Here is a 25,812-nt window from a genome sequence, read left to right as displayed (position 1 = left end):
GAAATACGGTGTATTTACATCCACATACGTATGCATATATTGATGAGTATGATCTAAGGTTAATTATAAAAATATAAAATTATATATGTATCTTTTTAAAAATTTAAAATTATACTTACAACTTTTACAAAAAATTTACCGTTTACATTTAGTCTTCTTTCATTATAATTTGAATAAGAAATACTAACGACGGTAAATAAAATACATAAATTTTTAATTTTACCATATATTTGAAATTCCTATGTAATAATATTATATTTATTTTAAAAAATATAATTATGTTCAATTCTTTCTATATATAAATTAGAAGTATTAAATTAGGTGTAAAATTAACATTTTAGGTAAATTTTCTTTGTTGACGGTAATATTTTTCATCCAAACTCTAATAAAAATATAATGTATAGAAGAAGAATTCTTGGAGGATTGTGTAAGTATAATTTTAAATTTTCTTTAGGATATATTTGGATTTGAATAAAAGGAATTCGAAATCCACACGTATTTATGAAAATCTTAATTCAAAATTACAATAATAAGAATTTAAAATCCATTATATTTGGAATTATCCAAACATATTAGGAAATTTGAAATAATCCAAATACAATTTTAAGATATATTTGGATTTAAAGAAATGATTTTAAATGTATATCCATCTCAAATTAATCTGAAATCTATTTATATGTATCAAAATTTAATTTAAAATGAAAACTTTTCACATTATTTAAACGTATATAAAAAATTGGTCAAAACGTTTTCAAATCGTTGTATCGAAATGAGAAATATAATTTCACATACTTAAAAAATGTATATGTATGAATTAACATGAGATGATACAGTATTTTGTTGTTAGGAATCTAAAAAATTGATTAAGACGATTTGAAATTGTTGTATTGAATGAGAAATATAATTTCATATATTTAAAAAATGTATATGTATCAAGAGATGATACGGTATTTTGTTGTTAGGAGAGAGAAGTATTGTACAGAGGAGGGGGAGAGAGAGAGGAGAGGAGAGAGAGGATACGCATCCTCTGTCCTCACGTCTCCTTTTTTAATTGAGAAAAAAAGATGCAAGAAAACACTATATAATAGAGAGAAAAAAAAAGTAAGATAAGCAAACAACAAAAGGGGGATACGCTCGGAAAACTCGAACGACCGAAGGAAACGCAGAGGAATTTACAGCGAAATAATATACTGTGCTGCAATCACTCAGAACCCACCCTCTATTCTTCATTCGGGTTTTCTCCTCAGGAAAAGCAATAAGGATTTTTGTGTTTTCTCCCCCTATACTTGAATATTTCTGATTTCTATTTTATTACGCGCTCCGATTTTCCCCAGAAAAAGAAAAAGAAAAAAACAAAAGGAGGAAGAAATTTGAACTAGTTTGGATATTTATTTGCGTGAGGCGGTGGTCGTCCGATTCATCGGGCCGATATTTTGGTGCTTCCGAGGTAGAGTTTTCGTGTTGTATTCTTTTGTTTTCTTGGCTTTTTCCTCTTTCTTCTTTTACTTGTAGTTTTTTATCTGGGTTTTGAAGAAACGGGGCTAGACAATTGTTTTTCAACTTTCTTTATTATAATGATTTAATGTTTTTATTTTTTGTTGGGTTAATTTTGTTTGTATTTTGTGTTTTGTGGTTGAATTTGATGGATTAGGATTGTTGTTGTTTTCTGGGGAATTTTATGTAATTTTAGCTGCCATTTTCCGTGCTAAAACGAGGTGCTAAGATAAACAATAAGGAAAAAGAATTAATCTTGTGAGAATTTTGGAAGGAGGGTGTGTGATAGTGTGTTGACTGCTAAAGATATAATTTTTGTGCTTGTGATCACTGTGTCTCTCAGGATTCAAAACTGGAAATAGGCTTGTGCACGCAATGTTGAGCTCTTAAGGGTCATTTTTGTTGAAGGCTGCCGCCATTTTACTGATTTTTAAGATTGGTGATTGCTCTAGGGTTTCTATCGGATTTTTGGTTTCTTTGCTACAAAGCTATATGTTTAAGTAGCTAGCAAGGTTTATAGTTTGCACGTGTTTCCACTTTCAGTGGCTCTGGTTAGTACGTTCAATCTCTGTTGTGTTGCCATGATAGTTAACAGTTTCTGTATGATTGGCACATTTTTGGGTTGATCTTGCTGGTGGTTTGATGAGTTTTTCTGCTGTTGTGAGTTGTATAGATGCTTACAGTGAATCTGTAGATACATCATCAATCAAGATTTAATAGAATCTGGCTAAAAGAGTTGCTGCTTTACCCCAAATTCCTTTTGGGAGCAGTTAGATATATCACTAATATGTGACCCATGGAGGGGCGCTTTATAATTTTTGTGGCAGATGCGGTTAAGTGTGTTACTGGCATTGTATCCTTATTTGGAAAACTAGAAATTCTTGAGGATTGTTTTAGGTTTTATCTAATGTTGATTTAATTAATTGATTCCAGATTATGCTATAATAGTTTCAATTTCTCTTGGAATATCAGCGTCCTACTTATTCTTTCTATTGTTAATTTTCAGAACCAAAGGAGAAGCCAAGTATTCAGTCAAGTCTCTTAAATCCTCTCAAAAATAGCAAATTGCTTAATCAGGATTTTGGCTTAAGGTAGTTTTACTGAAAGTTTTCGTATGCATTACATATTATTTAACCTAATGAGGTTGACATTTTTCTAAGGGTAAATTCATATGAAAGTTTTACATTTCATAGTCAGTGAAAGTTTACCTCGGTGGTCACCTCGGTGACTTTTCTTTCAATTTAAATTAAACAATTTTTCTTGTCATGTGGACTACTTTTTCCATGTTCCAAATTGTTTCTGTAAGTTGTTTTCTTTGGTTGTTCAGCACGATGCTTTGATTAAGGCACCCAGGGGATGGACTGGCTCTCCTTGCCTGCTGTCAGTTTGTATGAGTGATGTTCAGTGGGCAAAAAGGTGTTCATTCTCTTAATATTTTTAAGTGGAAATGGCGTAGTACATCATCTTTAACTTCTGGATTACTTAATGATGTACCTCATGGAATTGAATTGTCCGATTATCATAAAGCTCCTAGCATTTGTAGTGAAAGCCCGTCCGGGCTTCTTGATGGTGAGACTTTGAATGCGGAACCAATCGATGACTTGGATCTCTTCTTTGAGAGGATTTACACCTATTACTGTGAGAAAGGGCTTTGGTGCATCATCATCAAGTGGATATTTGAGCTCCTAAGCTTGGCTTTTACTATATGTTTTTCCGGATTCTTTTTGCTCTATGTTGATTGGAATGGCCTCCGCAATGCAAAATGTGGGATGGTTGCAGTGGAATCTGGAATCAAACCATGCGATCTGTCTAAGGAAGCTTTACATCAGCATCCACTGACTCCTTTTACTCTTTCCAAGGGTATAATATTAGGATATTTGGGGATATTTTCCGTCTACTGGATTTTCTGCTTTTTGAGGTTCTTTGCACAGTTAAAGGAGACTCTTAAGATTCGTCGGTTTTACTACAACAGGTATGACAAGATATGACATGGTATCTGATAAGGTTAAAAGGCATATAAGAATCTTCTACAGCCCATATGTGGCTACCTTTTATTATAAATGCTTAAACATGCTATGGAAAGTTATTCTTGTTAATCTGTGAGTTCATAACTGTTTAAAAGGAGTTAATTCTTTATGCAGTCTCCAAGTGACGGACAATGAAATACAGACTATGCCATGGTCATTAATTCTTGAAAAAGTTGTTCAAGTACAACGCTTCCAGCAGCTATGTGTGGTCAAGGATCTTTCTATTCACGATGTGGTTATGAGGTTGATGAGGAAAGAGAATTACTTGATTGGGATGCTCAACAAAGGGGTGCTTGCCCTCCCTATATCTCGGTGGGTCCCAGGTGCTGGTGCAACTGCCAATGTTGGTCCAAATGGTGTTCAGTATCGTCTAGTACTACCAAAGACCCTTGAATGGATCTTGAATTGGTGCATACTACAGAGCATGTTTGACAGGTAGTTGTGAACTCCAGTAGTGCAGAATATTCTGAAAACCAATCTAGGGGAGAATACCCGTGATAAATTCAACATGTTATAGTAATATTTGGTATTATGGATGTACCATTATGCTCACACATGAAGTATGTTTACACGTCCCTGTCCCAAATGTGGCCTTCTTGCATTTATAGAAGGCATGAGAATAGAACAAATCTCATTTGTCTTTTCACCCCCCCAACCATTTCCCAAGAAAAAAGATAAAACGAAACGAGAAAGGAAAAGGAAAATCACAAAGAATAAAGAAAACCATTCTTGATATGGCCGAAATTTCCATTAAACAGATATTTATTAGGTAAGGGCCTCTGGTATTCTGTGGTATTTTAGTTTATGTACTGATACTATATCGATAGTAGCTTGCTTTTCAGCGTGTGTGGTTGTTAGTTTCTCCGTTAAGGGGCAACAAAGAATAAGGAAATGAGAAAGTCAAAGCATTTAGACCTCTGCACTGCACTCTTGGGGTGGTTTATATATGTTCTGTTTGTGGTCTGCGTTGTTTTTGACAGGAACAGTCTCGGATCTTAAGACATTGATGAAAAGGCTCTGCTAGTGTCTTTATACTGCTGCTTATGTAAATTTGATTTTCGTCACTGTATTTCTGCTATGTCAATTCTCTATTTGCTATGTTTCCACAGAAACTTCCGTATACGAAGGGATTTTGTCTCTGATCCGGAAACATTGAAGAAAAGGCTTATGATAGTTGGCTTTGCACTGCTTTTCCTTTCTCCGTTCCTGGTAATTTTCATGCTGGTTTATCTCTTCTTGAGGCATGCTGAACAATTCTATAACCATCCTAGTACTGCATCATCCCGGAGATGGTCAAATCTCTCAAAGTGGATGTTCAGAGAATTCAATGAGGTATCTTCTGGGACTTTATTCCAACCTTAAATAGAAGACTAGCTTTTTTGTATCCTTTTGTTCACGCTAGGTCTGGATGAGGGTTGCCGGGCGTGCTGGGAAGTTAAGGCTAAGTATTTGCTTGGGGAAAAGGGCAAATATAATCTACCTATGCATGATTATTGTAGACTCTTGCTTCTTTTTCTTCCAAGTATAACTGTTTTGATCGAGCCAATAGCTTCATCTTTATGGTGAGAATAATGTGCTTGGGGTGTCATTTGTTTTCCAGGTTGATCATTTGTTCAAGCACCGGATGAATAGCAGTATAGTACACGCTTCTGATTATTTGAAACAGTTTCCCTCACCTATTTTGACACTTGTTGCCAAGTTCATCTCATTTGTTTCTGGTGGCTTTGCTGCTGTGCTTATAATCATTGCATTCCTAGAGGAATCTCTGCTGGAAGGCCATGTAATACTTTGGACTCTTAATCAACATTTGTTCCTGGAAATGTATTTGCATCAATTGATGTGATTCTGGAACTTCTCCTTTTTTTCTTATGGGCTTCATTAACCTTTGCAGATATTTGGTCGAAACTTATTTTGGTATGCTGCAGTATTTGGAACTATAACAGCTATAAGCCGGGCGGCGATGACAGTTGAACTTCTTGTCCTTGATCCACAGGGAGCAATGTCCCGACTTGTCCAACACACGCACTATATGCCGAAAAGATGGCGTGGGAAAGAGAACACTGAGACTGTACGGCTGGAGTTTGAAACTCTTTTTCAGGTACCCACGTATTATGTATGTTAGCATGACTCTTCCTAATGCATGACGTACTTGTGTTAGACACTTGACATTCATACAAGGGTATGTTGAAATGCGCTTTCTTTCTTTCTTTTTTTTTTTTGTTAATTGTATGTAGTATCAGTATCACTTATTATCATCATCATCAGTCATGAGAGTCATCACTATTATTATTCATTATTACAGTTATTATTGTTGTTGTTATTAATGGGCATAGTTTCAAGTAGGTTCAACCCGCATCTTGGTATCTTCATTTACATTTCACATTGTTTTATGCTAAAACTGGGGAAGCATATGTCTTTTCATTTCCACTCCACTCCATGATGGCTGGATATGAAGAATCATCTCTAAGATGGAGAGTGTACTTGGGTCCAATTAACATAGTATACTTTCAAGATTCATGAGTTTGATCTTGTTTTTGTAGTTTTTCTGTAGTTGACTGTAATGATCCTGATTTGTCAGTCAAAATTGTTTCTCAGACAATTTAATTGAATCTATTAAGCTGTTTTAAAAGGAGATCGAATATGACACAGATAACCCCATATCTCTGGGATATGAATGTGCCTGTAGACCTTTAGGCCTTAACTAAGGTCAAATCTCAACTGAATTATTATATTTATGGTCTTTAATCATAGACAACTTGTGAGTGTAAAATAGATGCAGCCAACCATATCTACAACCTTCATGCGGCTTTTCTGATGTTCATATATAGTATTTGGCCATACATGATTTATATGCAGTTCATAGCTCATTTACTATTATTATTGACCGTGTAAATTGACTTGAGCAAATTGCCGGGAGCAGTACACAGGAATGATGCTGTTGGAGGAAATGGCCTCGATCTTTCTCACGCCTTACCTACTGTTATTTGTTGTCCCAAAGGTTTGTTGTTTAATATCCTCTGATATATTTGTTTTACCATAAGATAGTAGATCCTGAAATATTGATTGCTTAATTTTGCAGCGGGTGGATGACATCTTGCAGTTCATTGTCGACTTCACTGTTGATGTTGAAGGTGTAGGTCATGTTTGCAGGTATGTATTTGGCCGTTTCTGCTCCGTTGACATTCATCTAACTTTATCACATGGAAATCCAGTTTTTTTGCTTTCTTGTGGCTACTCCAGCAAACTCAGTAACACGTCACATGTTCCTGGCAGTTTTAGCCTATTTGATTTTAAAAACCATGGGAACAGAAAATATGGTTCACCCTTCAGTTCACGTTGCGATCAGAGGAGTTCCCAGGGGAAAATGGAAAAGTCATTCTTGAGGTAAGACCATTTGTGATACAAGTAATAACCAGTGTTCATGTTATTTTGCCTCGTGTTCCAATGTTTGTTGTATTTTTTGAAAAGTTGTGTTGGATGATCATCTTGTCTATTAATTTTTCGCAGCTTTCAGATTGCCTATCCTTCATGGGAACCTAATGCAGACGGGAAGCAATTCCTCACAACAATAAAAATATTTAGAGATCAAAAGATGCAAGGTCGTGGAACGTCAACTGCACATACGCCTTCTGGGATGCAGCATCAGAATCCAAATTTTAGGGGTTTAGGTGATCGAAATAGCTTCTCAAGGGAAATGCCTTTCAACAACCTAGGAAATTTTCATCAGTTCGATTCGATGTGGCTGATTGATTGTGAACAGAAGAATTTTCCATATATCCTAGATTGGTATTATACCTCACAGAACCATGACAGAGAGGATAGTCTAAGAGATAATATACCTTCAAGACATCATGACTATGATGAGGAGAACCCTGAAGATTTATGGATTCCATCTGGCTTCACAAGAAACGATGCAACATACGATGACAAATGGGACGACAACCTGTTTGATGACCGTGCACGGAGTCATCTAGAAGCTTCCACATCAGCACCCCTTTTCCAGGAAAGTGTCCTTCAACATCACGAGTCGGATGAAGCTGGACAGCCTGCTAGGAGCCATTGGTGGGCCAGAAGAACACCACAAGGTCCGGATCAGCAGACAAGTTTTCTTGAGCCTCCGAACTTTTACAATGAAGCTCCACACAATCTTTATGACAATCTCTCCGACAAAAGTGTAGAGGAACCACAGTTGGACTTTAGAAATTCCAGGGGATTGTCTCGGACTTTCTACATGGATGATTTAGATGGTGGAGATTTCAGTCTTCCGTTTGGTGATGTATATAGAAGTCCCTCAGAGGGTGTTGCTGAGAATGCAGATCCTGGAAATCTTGTGTGATTACCCTTGCTTTACCATTGAATATGCAAGAGCTTCCTCGTCTATCCTCTTATCCATCTCTTCATCTGGAAAAATACGGAAGCTCTATATTCTTTGCTGTATATAATCTGTACATAATTGGATTCCGAACGTCCTCTGGTTGATTTGGAGGGTGACACACGATGCCACTATCACTGCTCGTTTACCAAAATTGTAAAGACCGTTTATTTATCGTTTATTCTTATTTCAAATTCAAGTGTATCGTGATGTGATGCGCGGTCAATGCTGCAAAGTGTTGTTGCTTTTATTTCCTTATGCTCGTGTAAGGGATATTGGATGCACTATGCAGGGTTGTCTTTTAGGACCAAAGGTGAATTCTTGGACCAAGAGTTGATGCCAAAAAATTGTATTCTATGACTTAGACGACAATTTGTTAGGAGGTCTGAACGCTAAATTTCTTCTTTTTTCGGCTTGCTTTGTTTGTTGATCCTACTTAGATGAGAGAAATGCTTTAGATGAGATGAGTTGCGACTTTTCTGAAGCAGCGGGCAAAATGAGACGATATATTACTTCTCTTTCAAGACAATTTTGTTCCCAGCCAGATTTTTTACTACTGCCAATCTTGTCTAAAAGAGTTTACAAAAAGTTGAACTCTCACAATTAATTAATTGTGAATTTACATGAATTTAGTTTATTTTCAATTCAATAGTATGGTTTGTTCATTTTGAGTTTTTAATTAATTTAAAAATATCGATATATTGTGTACTGAATGTTATAATTAGTTTATTTCGAATATTTATTTATTTTCTTTTAGAAAGAGGAGTTCACTAAAGGGATTACGTTATTTTTTGAAACTTGGAGGACTATCTTGAAATTAAGATGGAGAGTAAGGTTTGAAATGATAATTTTTTTCTCTTTCACCTAAATATGAAAGAAGGCCTTTCGTAAGATAAGATATTAATCATATTTCGTTTATTAACATTATACAGATGGAAATTAATTAATTGTATAAATAAATATATATATATATATATATGTGTGTGTATACACATTATATGCAAATATAAAATCCTCGCTGAAGTAGGGCAAAATAAAAGCAGAAAAGAAAAAAGAAAATCTTGGGGGTTTCCAGGGTTTTTCCAAGGGTTTAACGACTGATTCTGAAGCTGCAATCCATCAAAGTGTTGTATAAATTTCGTATAAGGTTTCCTACGGTAACGAATCACAAAGTCCAACTCAAATCCTTCGAAATGCGGAGAGCTTCATCCAAACTTCTTTCCCACCTTCAAAAATCACGCACTAAAACCCCAGTTTCTTCCCTTTCCAGGGACTTTGCCAGCACCTCTGATCAGTCTCTCGCCAGCCCGTCAAAACCCCATCTCAAATCTTGCTCCAAGACTCGGTCTTTACTCTTCTCAAGACTCAATTACCATCGACTTCAGGCTAGCCCATCTCAGAATCTCAACACCCTCGTTGACCCAATTGCCCAAAATGTTGCCCAGATGTCATCAAGGCAGAGGAAAATCAAGGAAAGATCAGATCTTGAGGAGGCTTTTGAGTCTGCTGTGTCTATTGATGAAATGCTCAGGGCATTCGAAGACATGGAGTCATGCTTCGATGAGAAGGAGCTAGGTTTAGCCTGCTTGAAAATCGGCCTCAAACTTGACCAAGAAGGCGAGGACCCTGAAAAGACTCTGTCTTTTGCACAAAGGGCTTTGAGAATTTTGGAGGATAATGAAGATAGTAATAGTAGTTCTGGAAGTAAATTGTCTTTGCCCGTTGCTATGACTTTGCAGTTGTTGGGTTCTTCTTGTTTTAATCTGAAAAGGTTTAGTGAAAGTTTAGGTTATTTGAATAGGGCCAATAGGGTGTTGAACAAGTTAGAGGGGGAGAGTTCTTACCAAGCCGATGATGTTTTGCCTATTTTACATGCGGTCCAGTTTGAATTGTTTAATGTTAAGACGGCTATGGGTAGGAGAGAGGAGGCTCTTTCTCATCTGAGGAAGGCTTTGGAAATTAAAGAGAACTCTTTGGAGGAAGGTAGTAGAGAGCTTGGTAAGGCCAATAGGGATGTCGCAGAGGCTTATGTTGCAGTTTTGAACTTCAAAGAAGCACTGCCTTTTTGTCTGAAGGCCTTGGAGATACACAAGACACAGTTGGGGCATAATTCAGTGGAGGTTGCATATGATAGGAGACTTCTCGGAGTTATTTATACTGGACTAGAAGAGCATGAGAAGGCCTTAGAACAGAATCAATTGTCACAAAGGGTCTTGAAGAATTGGGGTCGTAGTTCTGATTTGCTTCGTGCAGAGATTGATGCTGCTAATATGCAGATTGCATTGGGGAGGTATGAAGAGGCTATTAACACTTTAAAGGGTGTTGTACAACAGACTGATAAAGAGAGTGAGGATCGAGCTATGGTCTTTACTTCCATGGCCAAAGCTTTGTGTAATCAGGATAAGTTTGCAGATGCAAAGAGATGTTTGGAGATTGCCTGTGGAATTCTTGAGAAGAAAGAGAGAAGTTCTCCTCTTGTTGTCGCAGAAGCATTTATGGAAATCTCAATGCAATACGAGGCAATGAATGAATTTGAAGCTGCAATTTCATTGTTAAAGAGAGCACTCACAATGCTAGAGAAGCAGCCTCAAGAACAACACTCTGTAGGAAGTGTTTCCGCAAGGATTGGTTGGCTGCTACTGTTGACTGGGAAGGTGGAACAGGCAATCCCATATTTGGAAGATGCTGCAGAAAGGTTGAAAGAGAGTTTTGGTTCCAAGCATTATGGAGTGGGTTACGTTTATAATAACTTGGGTGCAGCTTATTTGGAATTAGATAGACCACAGTCAGCTGCTCAGGTCTTTGCATATGCAAAAGATATCATGGATGTCTCTCTTGGTCCTCATCATATGGACTCAATAGAAGCATGTCAGAATCTTTCAAAGGCATACGCAGCTATGGGAAGGTAAAAATTTAATTAAGTCCTTGCCTTTTAATCTGAATCTATTTTAATGCTCACTCACTGCTTTATTTTATCTAATGCTGGAAAACAGACTCCATTCTCATTTTATTACTTCATTAATGTATGAAAAAGCTTAGGAGTAATACGTCACTCCCCTCAAAATAACTCACTAACTTTTCTGAAGATTACGGGATTATATTGTGCTGAATTAGAACTCTCATCTTTTACACAAATCTTTTTCTTATTATGCTTGGTGGGTACTCTTGTAGTCACACTTATTTGGCCCCAAAATCTATTCAGCAATTCAATTAAGAACAACATTCCGTTACCATGTATATTAGACATGTACATGCTTTGTGTACATGTTACTTGACATTTTTTTATTTCAATTGGCTTCTGTTATACCAGTTTCAATTAAGGACCAAATGTTGCTGGTCAACTGATAGCTGACAGACAACTAGATGCAAAGGTTCCTGCTTTATGTGAATTTTGAATTTGTGTATGGATAAACCAATTTCGATCTTATGATTTAGCTGGTTTAGTGGTGCTGTTTTGGGCCTTCTTTTTCTTCTCTGCTTCTCCATTCTCAAACATCAGCTGAGATATCGGCATACTAAACTGATTAGCCATACTTTTAACAATCTGTAAATTCTTAGGGTTAACCATGTACAAATAATAGAAATATGAATTTATCCTTGGTTATTCAGTTTACAGAACTGCTCAACTTTGTTATCTTCTTTCTTGGGTGGTTGAAGTGTTGTTCTTAGCTGCTTGGAAGATCTAGGGTGGAGAAAATATAGTACTTAAAACTTTTCTCTTTCAATTTCGCAGCTATCCACTAGCAATTAACTTTCAGGAGAAAGTAGTTGAAGGTTTGGAGGGACATGGACCAAGTGCACAAGAAGAACTGAATGAAGCTATTCAAGTACTGGAGCAATTAAAGGAGAAAGCTAGTACTTCCGTCTCTGAAACACTTATGAACGCCTTGCCGTTGCCTCAAGAAGATGAAGATTTTTCTGCAAAGAATCCACACTCTGGTATTTCAGCTATGGAAAGGTAACATTATCATTATGGATCGAACTTTTGTTATACGACGGAGAAGGATTTCTGTTCCAGTCCACCCTTTGCCTCAAAAAAGTCAAAGCTATTTATTGTTATTTCTACCATTCTATTGGTGATTTATGTTCAACTAGTCTTTTAAGGTGCTATAGAAGTTTTAAAGAGGCAAGGTCTTAGTTATTTCATGTTCAGATCTTGGGGATGTGGCAGTTGTAATCAATCTGTCTCTTGGCGTATACTACTCTGTTACCTGAATGCTAAAGAATCTCTCTTTCCATTAGATAACAATTAAAATATTCTGCATTCTTCACAAGCTTTGCATTTTTCCATAAACGATAGTCAAAGTAACCTTGCTGATTAAATTAAGATTTACAACACATGGAGGATAATGTGTACACCAAATATATTACTTCTCAACTCACTGGTCAAAGGCAAATTGGAGGACTAATTGTCTGTTAGACCTTGTGAAGCATTTAATGAACATGTGCTGGGTTCTTTTTTATGGCTTATAGTAGTTAGACATTTACTAGTAATCTGCAGATCCACTATTTTTTATGTTGTATCTCAGCATCGATGTTGGGATGTAGCCATATAGCATCTGGGCAAGTGAAATGTTGATTAACTTAAAGAGTTCGGGTACTTTTTTTACAAGTTTGAGTCTGAAGCATAAAACTGATTCTGTATGCCCTTCTTAGTTCATGCTGTTTGTACTTCACATATAACAGATACTGGTAATTTATGATCGACGAACGCATGTGCTTCAGTCGAGTCGTATTTTTTAGACAACAAGTGGAATAAAGAATATAGAGTTCATCATGCTTGAGATTTTCTCAAGCTTTCACTCCAGTTACTGTGGGCACTTTAAGGAAAAGCAGTAAATGTTAAGTTGGAAGAGAATATTTTCATTCATGACGAATTATGGAGCTTCTGGGCAGGATAAAATCTTATCTTTTTATAATGGTGAAACAATCACTCCGGGCTGTGAATACATTTCTGTTCCCAGTTTTCCTGTGACAAAATCTCTTTATACGCTAATACTGTTGGTCCTAGTATCTGCAACTGCAATCCTGTTTCTTACAATCTTAAACGCTTCAATCCTACTGGAATAAAGAAAAGAAAACAGAAAAAATGTAGGCTTTTGTTTTTGTGTTTCAGTGGCCTAAGACTCAATAGGAAGAACTGCATTTCTTGATCCTCTTCCATGTCCAAACGAGAAAATCGATCTCCGGCTTCTGCTACTGCTTTCTTCAGTGTTCCTCACCTCACTCAGTTGCCTATTCTCCTGTAGAATCTCTTGAACCGACAAGTAAATGCGGCGGTCAGATGCAGAATCCAGGGAGAAAGATCTCCTGATGGGCTGGATGGAAAACTGATCATCTTTCTCTCTCACATCAATACCTTCATCTCCCATGATTGAAACATGATGAAATTTCCTTGCTTTAGACTTCCCAATATTCTTCTGCTCAAACTTTCTTGATGAATGGCTTCTGGGCTGCTGCACCAAGAACCTGCTCGAATCACTGCGCTGTCTATTAGACGACACACCTGCCCCATTGTCCCGACTCAGCTGGATCACCACAAAATCCTCATCACCTCCAACAATACTGCCAACCAACGGTTCTGGATCTTGAGGGGAAGAATTCGGTGCAACTATTCTGTCTAGCCGATACCGGTTTCTGCCAGAAATGGTTGATCTGCACAAAGGGCAGTTGGAATTGCTCAGAAGCCACACGTCAATGCAGTCTAAATGGAATGCGTGGCTACACTTGGGCAGAACTCTCAGCATATCATAATCTTGGAACTCACTCAAACAGACCACGCATCTAGACAAGCTGCTGCATTCTCCTCCATGCTTGCTGTACTGGAAAGTGGGAATCTCCCGAATTAGCAACTCGTTGAGGCCTCGGCTTTGCCACGAGGGAGAGTATGACGTGAACGGATCTTCGTTCAACTGCGTCCGCCTGATGGAAAATCGCCTCAACGGGTCGATTTGTTGCCATCTGAAGCAGCATTTGGTGACAAAAATGTAGTAGCTGACTAAGAGAAAAGCTGTGGCAGTGATGCCTAGTATTGCAATGGCTAGCATTGGAAATCCATTGTCTGAAACAGGTGGAGGAGGAGTTTGAGCAGTGGGCAAAGATTGGTGAGGAAGAGGCTGAGATTCTGGTGTGTAAGTAAAATTTTGTAGTGTGGCCATGAGAGGAGGAAGGACAAGAAGAGACTAGAGAATTGAAATGAACAGTAATAACTGAGTTTGAATGATGATGTTAGCTTTGCAATAATAAGATCCAAGAACACGAGGAGAGATAGAGAGAGAGATTTTGATGAATCAGTTTCTTGGGAACTCAAAAGTCAAATGTTTAAAAAAGAAAAGGGTAACATTGGATGGGTGAATAGTGGGGTTGTTTTTGAGGAGGACTTAGTACCATGTGCATCAAGATGTTGAGACAGAGACATGGGAGTTGTGGAAAACCTCAAGTTGACCAAAAAGACATAGCTGTTTGACATTTTGAGAATGTAACAGTTCAAATTTCAGGATTCATCATTACTTCCTCTTTTCTTTCCTCAACCTTCCCATTTAAGCAAACTCTTCCGCCACCATTCCAACCGCACTGCAACTATTGATTTGGATTGAAAATTCAATTTTGTCCATGTGAATTTGTACATATATAACTTATGAGCCGTTGACTTCATTATTTCAAATTCATAAATTACAACCCTGTATATAAAAAGTTGGTCCTCATCAAACAAGTTTTATGCTCCCTTATTAGGAAAAGCCAATAAGCATGATAGAATGGCAACCGGCCATGTGACCCATATACCACCGGCGTGGGTGACCTCATGAGCACTTCTTTTGAGCTTTTGCACGTCTGGAGGTTGGTAGGGAGTGCTAATATCCGTGTGTGTATATTATATATATCCATTCGATTGTGTTTACATAATTATCATAATAATTACGGAGAAAAACAATGATCAATAGAAATTATGTGATCAGGGCCAGAGATATAGGTCGTCTATCAAGTAATTTAGATCTGGTGTTCTGGACCCTGAGAAGAAAAGAGATCGCTAGGTTCACTGGCTACCCTGAATAAAGATACTTAAGTCAATTCGCGATTTCAAGAGATCGAAAGAAAAGATTATAAGTTAGGTGAAAGTAATAAAAAATGTACCCATTATCTGAAATAGTTGGGGTATTTATAGACCAAAAATCCATATTTATAAGGGTCCATGTACGTAAATAAATAAAAAAAAAAGGTCCATTTCTCATAAAGCCAAGTTCCCAAGTACAATTTCATCAAACGACCCTGATTCCGAGTCCCAAGTCGGGTCGAGTGGAAAACAATTGGATCCTAGACCTTGATGAATATTTTGTTCTTTTTTTTTTTCTTTGGGAGGGGATATATTATACTTTTATAGTGTCGAGTCAAATATATTCCCATGATTATAATCAATAAAATCTGCATGGAGGGTTAATTAAAAATTTATAGTTATAATAACTAATCAGGGACAATTAGGAAGTCAGCAATTTACGAGTAACTAAGGAGGCTAAGATACTTCAACGGGATGCTTTTAGATCGGATTGGATTTTATTTTATTTTTATAAATTCAATGTCATCTTTTATTTCAATTAATATATACACATGGCGTGTGTAAAATCTTACTATTTTTCGGAGCCAACAGCTATATAATTATTAAGCAGCTGTATTAAATTCTCAACTTTAGGCCGTCAATAGTTGGTACCACATTTGATTCTACTGTCGGAATTCCTGTACCAATATTGCCCATGAGTGATTCAAAGTTGGGCTTTTGGACTGTGTGCTCTAAATGGGCTTGAGCCTGCTGCTGGACTTCCTTCCTTCTTTCAGGTCCATTGGACTGATGGGCTTTTCAAGAATGGCCCAGAGGTATAAAGTACTGTAAATTGTACGATCATTATTGGGTCAGTACACATTTCGTAATTGGCATCGTCGCGTTCATTTCGCACTGATTATAGAATAACATTCCGTAATAGAAATAATTACAGTTTCACCACAAAACTTTTGAAATTTCCAGATTCAGCACCTCATCATTTTTAAAAGTTTCCAAAGATATCACTGGGAGTTCCTTTTGGGATCTGTTTGTATAGTTTACAAAGTTGAGGGAGTCATTGGTAATTGGATAGAAAGAAGGAAAGTGAGGTTCACCAGTGATTGTCATTTTGGGCTGTGGGCCTGATTGAATTATTACTTAGCCCACCCCAATAGGATAGCCCAGATTCAATTTATGATCCTGTTTCGTAATGGGCTTAGGCCCAGTTTCTTTTAACGCATGATTCCCAGTTACTCCAATGAGCCCACATCAGTGATTAAGCCCAACACCCACATATCAGCTCTTATTATTCCTCTATAAAATTTCGGAGCCCATCCCCGTCTTCCGCCGCCCTTTCTAGCCCATCCCTCACCCTCGGATTTCGAGAGGAAGAATTAACCAAAAATAAAAATATAAAAATTGGTATTTACACTCGATTGACCTTAAAATGATGAAAATATATATCTTCATATATATTACAACGTGAAGACACGTGAAGGTAACGTAGTCATAAAAAGATTTATTGACTCGCAATAAAATAATAATAAATTAATTGAGAGTAAGTATATATTTTTTTATTTTTCTATTAATATAAACAAATTGGATAAATTTTGACCAGTGGATGGACTTATTTATTTGATGGGGGGTGCTAAATATTATTTTTTAAACTACAGAGAGGTCTAAGTGTAATTACACTAAACATCAGAGGAGGGGAGTGTACTTATCCTTTTGAATAATGAGTGATAATTAATATATGGGATAAATTGTAATAGGTTTATTTGTATAATTTTTGTTTAGTTGAATGACATTTGTTGATAAAATGTAGGATTATTTAATACTATGGTTGTTGGTGTTGTGTTTGAACTTGTGATAGAACGTGAAAATGTCCAAAGTGGGTAAAAATAAGACAAGATTATCATTGTCAAATGCCAAATTAAAGAGAGGAATACAACGGGAAGGTTTTGGCTAAAACAGGGCAGCAGCCATGTCTGCGCTGCAGCTGCTGATCAGGCATGGGTTTAATTAACAGCACAATTAACACATTCCCACCTACTAATCCTAGAATTAGCCACTAGAATCCGTCCCACCTGCGAACTAGCAAGCACCTCTTGTCTGAAATCTTCGCTTTTTCCAAACAAGTGACGTCACAAGCAAGTGTCAGCAGGGTGACGTACGTCAGAGTGGTCCTGATTCAAGAATCCCTATGCTGGTTTTATTTTAATGATCAGTGCTTGGAAACAGTAATCATCTGAAACCCTCAACATTCTTAAACTTTCCCATTCGAGGGTCCCTTTCTGCTGAATTCAAGAACCAAATCCCACGCTTTAAATCACCTCATACTGAACTCCTCTCCTCACTGAAATTCCCTACTTTATTCAAATACCACTACCAATTATTACAATATAATTTATGTATACACACACACTATATATATACATATATAGTGAGGTATGTACATTACATTTGGTTGTGACTGAGTGGAGATCAAGATGGATGAGAATCCAAAGGATCACAGAGCCAAAGAAGAGAAAGAGGGTGGCGGGGAGGTGAGATTCCGGGGGGTGAGGCGGCGGCCGTGGGGGAAGTTCGCGGCTGAGATAAGGGATTCTAATAACCACGGCGCCCGAGTGTGGCTGGGGACCTTCGCCACGGCGGAGGAGGCGGCGAGAGCTTATGACAGGGCGGCGTACACTATGCGGGGTTGTTTTGCTGTTCTTAATTTCCCTGAGGAGTATCCCTCATTTGCTTCTCATTCGTCGTCGACATCGTGGTCGTCGCTATCATGTTCATCATCATCGACGTCGTCGACTATGGTGGCGTCGTCGTCGTCGACTATGGTGGCGTCGTCGACTATGGTGGCGTCGTCGTCGTCGTCGTCGAGATCGAAAGCAGAGGTGGGAAAGGAAGTGTTCGAGTTCGAGTACTTGGACAATAAGTTGCTGGAGGACCTTCTTGAATTCGGAGAGAAGAAACCCGACTAATTGTAATAATGAATAGTTTTTGTTTTTGGATTTTTCTTGTTTTGATTCAGTAGTCGCATTAATTAGTTAGTGGACAAATGAACACCTTTTTAGTTGACTTGTTTTGGACAAATAAAAAACATATGTAATAAGGGGATGATGATGATGAGGCTTTTTTCTATGTAAAGCTGTCAAATTTATTTCTTTTCAAGAACTCCCCTGTTTTCTCATCCTGCACCTCCAACTTTTGCATATGATGATGGCGATTGGTTTGATTATAATTTCGTAACATTATATATATATTACACTTATAATATAATTAGTTTCAATTCATCATAACTTTTCTCTATATTATGATGATGTCATAAAACATGACGTGGCGAGATCTATACTTACGAGGACACTAAACCCGATGACCAAGATTGGAAAAGTCGAATCATCGGGCCCCAACTCAAAACAATTATCATAATACCCTTTCAAAATGTGGACACTAGGGAAGGAGCCATTCAAGACGAGGGTACATATGCCATTTCCCTACCCAGCAAAAAATTCTAGTGAAAGGGGGGAAACCTTTTTGGGAAGAGTTAAAGAGGGGTATGGATGTAAAACAGATTGGGCTCAGACCAAATTTATGAAATTTTTTTAATAAAAATAATAATTAATTTTTTAATAAAATTCATAGAAATAAAAGTCAAATAACAAGACATTCAATCACAGTACGGCATAGAATAATTATCCAATCACCATTAACATAGTATTTAATATGTAATCGAGTAGAATTAGTAGATTAAGACCCCCTAATTACCAACGTCACTTGCTTACATCATGAGATGAATCACAACCCTTACTTCACCATCGCCCTTTATTCAAAGAACGTGGTTGCAGGCAAATACTTTATTATAATGTCACTTTATTTTACATTATCATAAAACTAATTCATATTAGATTATTACAACAACGACTAATTACCTATGAGTAGTTGCTGATTAATGATGATGTAATTAGCGTCATGACTAATAACTGAGGATGTAATTAACTCCACCCTCCAATGCCTATGCTATTTAACCTTTTATCCTTGTTGCTTTTCAAATGTCATATTACATGCTTAGACGTTCTTCGATCATGTTAGATTTCTCTATGACAACATATGAAGTTGAATTATACCAATTGTGGAGGGTACTGGTTGGGAAGTTTCGATTTCTTTCCCGTTTAATTAATCTGGTAAGTGATGATGTTGGTATGCATTCTACATCGATTACAAACGACGAGTTTTAGTGACTTGTAAGTTTTAAAACTATGTAAGGCAAAATCTTGAGACTGATGCAATACTTTTACCAACAGGGTTTTCGACCGAATCATAAGGCGTATTAGTAGTCTTACACCTTAAATTTTTATTATTTATGTTATTTATTTATTGCACTTTTGTATATCGTTAATCAATTTGTAATAGTAACATATTGATAAACTAAGCAGTTGTATTCATCATTGGGATATCTAATAAAGTTACAATTGCATATAAAAAAAAGACATAAATGTCTTTACTGCTTCTCGTTATTGAATTGTCATATTATTAGATCTTGGATTCATGAAAATAATTCATTTTTTTTTATAAAATAATAAATATTTTTAAATTAATTAAAATACTTTAATCAATTTATTACAATTCATTATGGATTTGTTACTTGGGAAAAGATTAAGAGAATATTTAGGGGAAGGTGTAAAAAATGGAGCACTCTTGTGACGATCTACTGACGTCATTAATATGACATCATTCCGAACAACTACTCCATTGTTTCTTAATGATCATGACATCAGCTGATTAACACCTAATGACATCATTTAAATGTCTTAATTGCCTCTTCCCTGTCACCTCTCGTCTCCTCAGTACGTCATACATATGTCGTCTCGTCACCCACACTCTATTATTGCTATATATATCAGCTGCTTATTAATTACTAATTAATTATAAATTATAATTTAAAAAATACATATTAATGACTAAAAATTGATCATATAAAAATTAATTTAATTATTAATTTTTATTTTTATTCAATTATGCATCACGTGTTCGTGAGCATCGCGTGTGTTCGATAAAAAAAAGTAAATTTTAAATAAAATTCGAACGAATAAAGAAATTACAATATTTTTATTTGAACGAAGCTTGAAAATTTGGACCAATTCAACCAGAGTTCTTAGGACGCTAATTGAAATTATTAATTAATGTGGGGCGTATTAATTACGTAATTATATTAAAATGCCGGAGTCTTTTTCTGAGTTTGTCGGCTAAGTGCGATTTCTTTCTGTTTTGCTGTCGATTTCGCAGGAATTGAGTATCTTTAAAAGCGCCTAAGCAGATCACGGTTTTTTTAGTGGACCACATGCATATATAAATCGTGGGTGTACAGTATAGTCTGTGTAGCACGTGCTTCATACAAATCGAAGCTTATGAATGATGCAAGAAGAGGGATGCGTTAGCCTCATCATGTAAGCAATGGTGACGTCATCATCCCACATCACTATGTAACTATGTAATAAAGTTCATAAATAAATGTTAGGGATGATTATGCAGTTTCTCTTTTTTAAATAAAAAAATTTAGTGTAATTATACAAAAAAAAAAGAAATTATGATTTAAAAAATTATATTCAATACTTCATGATGTTTGTTTTTATTCAATAAATGGGTCTCTTCCTTAGTAGAAATTAATAAAATTTGCGGATATTAGTAGAAGTCATTAATTGAATGAAAATTTATGTTTACCTCGGTCAGATTGATTTATTATAGGTCAAACAAATCTTTTTTGATCAAATTATCGTTATATATACATCGCATACGGGTTAATGTATATATATGAGTATGTACATCTTCACCGTTATAAGGACAGTTTAATAAAACAAATCGCAAATGTTTGTAAAAGAATAAATATGAAATATACTACTCGAAATAAAGTTTATTTTTCTTTTAAAAAATAATTGTTATTGACAAAAGGCAAGTACAAATATTAAGCAAAACTAGTACTTTTTTTAACACATTGAAACAAAACAGTCTTTAATTAAATAAACTAATTTTGAAAGTATTTTTTTTTCAAAACACTATCCAATTTATCTTTTATCTGTTTTTTTTTTTTTAACAAATACTATCAATTTTCACTTTTATCACAATTTCAATTTTAAAAATTTTCACAAACACTCCCTTAAAATAGATTTACCCAGATCTGACCCTCAAATATTTTTCTTGCCTGGAGGGTTAAACTCATCAGATCCGCTAGACCCGTTTTTCAATTTTACAAATATTAAGACATACGTTAAATATGAAAGTCAGCATTCACTAGTTTTTAAACTTAGTAAAAGTATTATGATTGGATGTCGTATCGTAAGATCTGGTTTGGTATAAAATATGTTATAAACATTAACAGAAGTGCGAGATTACATAGCCTGTAATAATCAAAAGACGTGATTATTGCCAGCATCAACATTAATAAAAACATCAAATCAATGAGAATATATTGTTGAGATGAGTATGAAGTATAATTACTCGAACATCCTTCAAGAAGCTACCAGATATAGTCCTAACTAATAAAAACTCGAACAAAACTAAACTGACAACGAAGGCTACCAAACAATATAAATATGTCAGGTGGTATATATATATATGGCAAAATTTAAATTGGCATAAATTGCATTATCAGATTTAATTAAAATGTGGAAATTGATTTATTTTTGCAATATTAATTACTGTTCGTACTTTATTTTAGAAAAGGGGATTGGTAACTAAAGGAATATATATTAGTTCGATTAGTTTGAGATTTGGAGAACAAGGCTAGATTAGAAAGTGTTGGCTAAATAAACAAAAGAAGAGCAAGATGACTAAGAGAACTTGAAAAGGATAGTTAGTCGTTAGTATTGCTAATTAGTTTTTCTGTGTATATATATCTAATCCACATCCTACAATGCCTATTTATACTTGTTGATGGAAGGTTCTTGAAATTGATTTGTGGTTAAGATCAATAGTTTACTCAAGAAGCTATGATCTTTCTAGAATATTGCTCAAAATTATTTAGGATATTTTCTGACTACAGTTTTCTAGAAGGTTTTTCTTGTATTTATACATATTAACTTCTAATAATTACAAAACATGGTCCCCGACGTCAATATTGACGAGGACAGATAATCGAGGAAACTGTTAATGGGATTGATACGGAATGAAATTGCAAAGAACCCTTCAAGAAGTTATCAAATTCAGCCTCGATCAATTGAAATTAGGAAAGACGGAGAAACAAGATAACTTTTCTTATTTAACAAGTATGTCCTAGAAAAATTCTAACCCGAACCCGAGTTTCTCGATTCATTTGAAATGGGTTGGATTTTGCAGTGTGAGAGAAAGAGAGATAAATAGACTGACCTCGATCTAGTACCTAGGTTTGTACATACTGAGAACTAAAATTATAATATTATTTACAAATTAATTAAATAAAATCTTATATTTTGCGCAACTCCAGTATGTAAGTGTAAACATACACATAAATGTGCATAAATAAATAAATACAGATTATATAGCATAATTCAAATGGAGGCAGCAGCAAAACCCTAAAAATCAAGATTTGCACTGTGAACCCTACTTATAATCTCAAAACTAACTAAGAAAGTCTCGTCAATAAGCAAGCACTACTCACTCGACTCCGACTTTTTGGAGAAAAATATGATTCTTCGTGTTACTCATGTCTACCGCGAAGCAAACCAGCCGGCGGATTTCCTTGCTATCCAAGCCTGCCTTCTGCGCTCCTCCACCAGTTTATCCTATGTCCAGAAGCAGTTAGCTATTCTTCTGCGTTTAGATACATTTGTTTACTTAGTTTTTGTTTCAAATGATTAGTTCAGACATTGTTTTGGTAATCGTTTATGTAAAGGGAGTAAATACTACTTGTTTGTAATTTTTTAAATTGTACAAGAGCCTCTTTGAAATTTTATTAATAAATGGATAGGGGTTTATGCCAAAACTTCTGTTTAGGCATAGATGGTTTTATTTAAAAAAAGACAAATCTCGTAATTACAAGAACCAAGTACTCCTCGTTTTCTGTTTTTAGATTGTACTATTTTCTTGATTCTAATAAATAGGTAAGGATTCACATCAAATCCATGGCCTAGGCACGGTTTTAATAAAAAAAAGGAAAAAAGAAAAAGCAGGTGTTGTATGAATCCGAGTAACTAAACCTAAATCTGGTGTGATAAGTCATATGTACACCTAAGGCACTAAATAGGCTCAAACTTCTAATTGCAGTTACAGCCTAAATTTCCACCAAATGACTTCAAAACTTTTTCCAATCTAATAACTATAGAAACTTTCATAGCGTCAGAACTTTGCAAAATTTTCAATGTATACAGGGAAAATTCTTACACGGATTGAGTTTCATGAATCAAATCAGTCACAAAGCATGTATCACACTTGTTGTGTGATTTTTCACTTTTTCTAAACTGTACATCAATTATACGATATTGTACTTGATATAGAATTGGTTAAGATTTATTTGAATCAGGTCCGTGCAAAAATTTTCGAATAGAGCCTCCATGCAAGCTTACAAAGGCCATGGAAAGCCCTCATGATCAGAACATAATGCAGACTCATAGCCAACTTCTGCAGGGCATCTAAAATTACACGACGTTGGAACAAAAACAAATTGGATATATAGAAGCGACGAGACGCCGGACATCCGTGGTGATTGGACCGATGCAGCTGCGCTAGCTCCTCTGCAGGATTTTGCTTGCATGCAGGCAATAAGCTGTTTGCATTCAATCATCTTCAACCAGCACCCGCAACCCTGCTAATGAAATTGGCCTTTACGTACCACAGCGTCCGGGGTGATCGAGACCAGCTTGACGGAACAACTGCCACGACTCCAGCGATTTCCTCGCCTCAACGCATCCTCCAGCGAATCCTCAGACGACCTTCTCCAATCCCTTAATCGTTTGCTCCGACTTCCCCACAAACACAACATGAAAAAACCTTTCCTTCGCCTCAGCTTTGAAGTTGGCGGACACAGTCCGAATCCACTCCACCCATTCCAGCGAACCATTGCAAGACAATCGACCACGGGAGATGGGTCAACGCCCACACTTTCCTTGCAAGTGTGCCCAAAAACATACGATGGCATGCCCAAATTCTGCTCCCAAAAACACATTACATTATTTCATGACTTGTAATAACTTAATACTTGATCTTAAATTTGATGGACTTAACAATTATTGATTTGATTGCGATAAAGGGCTGAAAAGTAAAATATATGATGAGCTGCAGATGTGGTAGAAAGGATTTTACACCCCAAAATTCATAATCCAAAACAAATTACAAGAAATCCTAACTCTTTTTTTCTATACCCCCTACTACATAAAATCATGCCATGAACTCAAATCTTATATTATTCATCCATTCTGACTAACTGCGAAATGAAAAGAAATTAAAGACCAAATCTTTGATATCTCTCATTAATGTCTTGTCCCTGGATTTGTCCCAAGAAGATCCTCCAGCAACTTATTATCAAAATACTCGAGCTCAATTACTTTATCGTCGTCCAGGCCTTTCCGCGACCCCTCGACCTCTTCTGGAACAACCGTGGAACTAGACGAAGTCGACCCATGAAGCAGCTGAGGAGGTGGTCGTGTCTGAGAATTCAAACTCACCAGGGGTTGTCCATCCGCAGTCCTGTAATGACCATCATTTGGGAAATTAAGAATCGCCTGATGACCCCTCAAAGCATACGCCGCCCTGTCGTAGGCTCTGGCGGCCTCCTCTGCCGTCTCAAACGTCCCCAGCCACAGCCTCGCACCGTTCCTATTCGGGTCCCGTATCTCCGCGGCAAATTTCCCCCAGGGCCGGCGGCGAATGCCCCGGTACTTCACTTCTTTCTGGCCCGTCGATGATGATGTTCCTGCGGGTTTCATTAGTATTAGGTTGTCGTTTTCAGTTCAAATTTGGTTGGTACGTGGTGCATGGAGACAATAGATTAGATGCGTAGATATAGGTTGGTGATAGGGTCAAGAACTGAGATTTAAGTCAGAGGTGACGGTTTGAATTTGTCCAGCAGGGATGAATTCTTGGACACGAATCTTGTCAAAAGGTGAAGTAATTTTATTGCAAAAATTGAATCTTTTTCAAGAGGTTAGAATTGGATGTGTTCTATGTATTTGTTACTTAATTCTTTGGTAAAGCCAATTGGATTTGGGAGTACTAATAATGAACTAAATTAGTACATCAAAGAACAAGAGATTAAACAGTAGCACATGACGTGGTGCCACTTTGAAATTAAATTATGTGGTTGATGTATGTTTAATGTATAAATAAATTATAGTTATCATGACACGTAATACTTATACATATATAATCAGATAAACGAAATACAGAAGCAAAAATCAATATATATTAAAAGCAAAGCAAGTGATAAACATGTTGTTAGTATAAAATAAACATTTGGCAATAAATGATGATGTGAATCATTTGAAATAAAAAAATAATGGCAAAATTACAATTAGTCTTGTATGTAGAGGGGTCGTGATCGTCGTCTTATAAGTAACGTACTTGTTGTTTTAGTCCTATTTTATGATTTTATACTAATTTTAGTTCTTCCGACAAAAATTATCATAAAATTAATTTGTATGAGCAATTGAATTTTTTTTGAAATTTTAGGTTTATTGCCAATTGGACGCCAATTATGGATGTGACATCTTAGGTGGCATTAGATCTAGACATTTTGAAGGAAAATTTTAAATATTTTACATATAATGACTGAATTTTTATATATTTTACTGTATGACAAACAATGCAAAAGGAGTTTTAATTTCTTGCTAAAACGTTTGGCCTAATGCCATGAAAGTTGACAGCTGCTGAATTAGTGTCTGATTGGCCTAAAAAAATCACAATTTTCCCAAAATGCTCGGACG

General features: G+C 36.2%; 2 protein-coding genes and 3 pseudogenes across 4 annotated transcripts; 3 read left to right on the top strand and 2 right to left on the bottom strand.

Annotated features, from left to right (window-relative positions):
• The first annotated feature begins 998 nt into the window (after positions 1 to 998).
• Positions 999 to 8,103, top strand: APG9 (autophagy 9 (APG9)). 2 transcript variants are annotated; one of them, XM_011081729.3, is made up of 11 exons: positions 999 to 1,447; positions 2,501 to 2,585; positions 2,822 to 3,466; positions 3,636 to 3,956; positions 4,631 to 4,853; positions 5,122 to 5,301; positions 5,413 to 5,619; positions 6,442 to 6,519; positions 6,601 to 6,671; positions 6,795 to 6,905; positions 7,029 to 8,103. In XM_011081729.3, the coding sequence occupies exons 3-11, from the start codon at positions 2,892 to 2,894 to the stop codon at positions 7,855 to 7,857; spliced, it is 2,595 nt and encodes an 864-aa protein (XP_011080031.1). In that variant the 5' UTR covers positions 999 to 1,447; positions 2,501 to 2,585; positions 2,822 to 2,891; the 3' UTR covers positions 7,858 to 8,103. The 2 variants fall into 2 exon arrangements, with proteins under 2 accessions (XP_011080031.1, XP_020550201.1); XM_020694542.2 differs by lacking the exon at positions 2,501 to 2,585.
• Positions 8,104 to 8,901: 798 nt separating this feature from the next.
• LOC105163407 (Tetratricopeptide repeat (TPR)-like superfamily protein) lies at positions 8,902 to 14,423 on the top strand. 2 transcript variants are annotated; one of them, XM_011081731.3, is made up of 3 exons: positions 8,902 to 10,798; positions 11,627 to 11,851; positions 13,143 to 14,423. In XM_011081731.3, the coding sequence occupies exons 1-3, from the start codon at positions 9,087 to 9,089 to the stop codon at positions 13,150 to 13,152; spliced, it is 1,947 nt and encodes a 648-aa protein (XP_011080033.1). In that variant the 5' UTR covers positions 8,902 to 9,086; the 3' UTR covers positions 13,153 to 14,423. The 2 variants fall into 2 exon arrangements, with proteins under 2 accessions (XP_011080033.1, XP_088738219.1); XM_088882093.1 differs by lacking the exon at positions 13,143 to 14,423 and having other exon boundaries at positions 11,627 to 12,148.
• LOC105163406 (RING-H2 finger protein ATL1 pseudogene) lies at positions 12,786 to 14,051 on the bottom strand (annotated as a pseudogene).
• Positions 14,424 to 17,233: 2,810 nt separating the features above from the next.
• On the top strand, positions 17,234 to 18,045 carry LOC105163586 (ethylene-responsive transcription factor ERF096 pseudogene; annotated as a pseudogene).
• Positions 18,046 to 23,405: 5,360 nt separating this feature from the next.
• On the bottom strand, positions 23,406 to 24,880 carry LOC105163587 (ethylene-responsive transcription factor ERF098 pseudogene; annotated as a pseudogene).
• Between the last annotated feature and the right edge of the window lie 932 nt (positions 24,881 to 25,812).

The sequence above is a fragment of the Sesamum indicum genome, linkage group LG6, assembly GCF_026168435.1.
Source record: "Sesamum indicum cultivar Baizhima isolate 11 linkage group LG6, ASM2616843v1, whole genome shotgun sequence".
Taxonomy (NCBI): domain Eukaryota; kingdom Viridiplantae; phylum Streptophyta; class Magnoliopsida; order Lamiales; family Pedaliaceae; genus Sesamum; species Sesamum indicum.
Note: the sequence above shows the minus strand (reverse complement) of the source record. Positions and strands in the feature narration are given on the sequence as shown.

Bases quoted from the DNA above. Each gene is read 5' to 3' on its own strand.
- LOC105163407 (XM_011081731.3), top strand. From the start codon at position 9,087: ATGCGGAGAGCTTCATCCAAACTTCTTTCCCACCTTCAAAAATCACGC. The intron at 10,799-11,626 runs GTAAAAATTTAA...TCAATTTCGCAG, and splicing joins GCATACGCAGCTATGGGAAG to CTATCCACTAGCAATTAACT.
- APG9 (XM_020694542.2), top strand. From the start codon at position 2,892: ATGTTCAGTGGGCAAAAAGGTGTTCATTCTCTTAATATTTTTAAGTGG. The intron at 3,957-4,630 runs GTAGTTGTGAAC...ATGTTTCCACAG, and splicing joins CTACAGAGCATGTTTGACAG to AAACTTCCGTATACGAAGGG. The intron at 6,672-6,794 runs GTATGTATTTGG...TGTTCCTGGCAG, and splicing joins GGTGTAGGTCATGTTTGCAG to TTTTAGCCTATTTGATTTTA.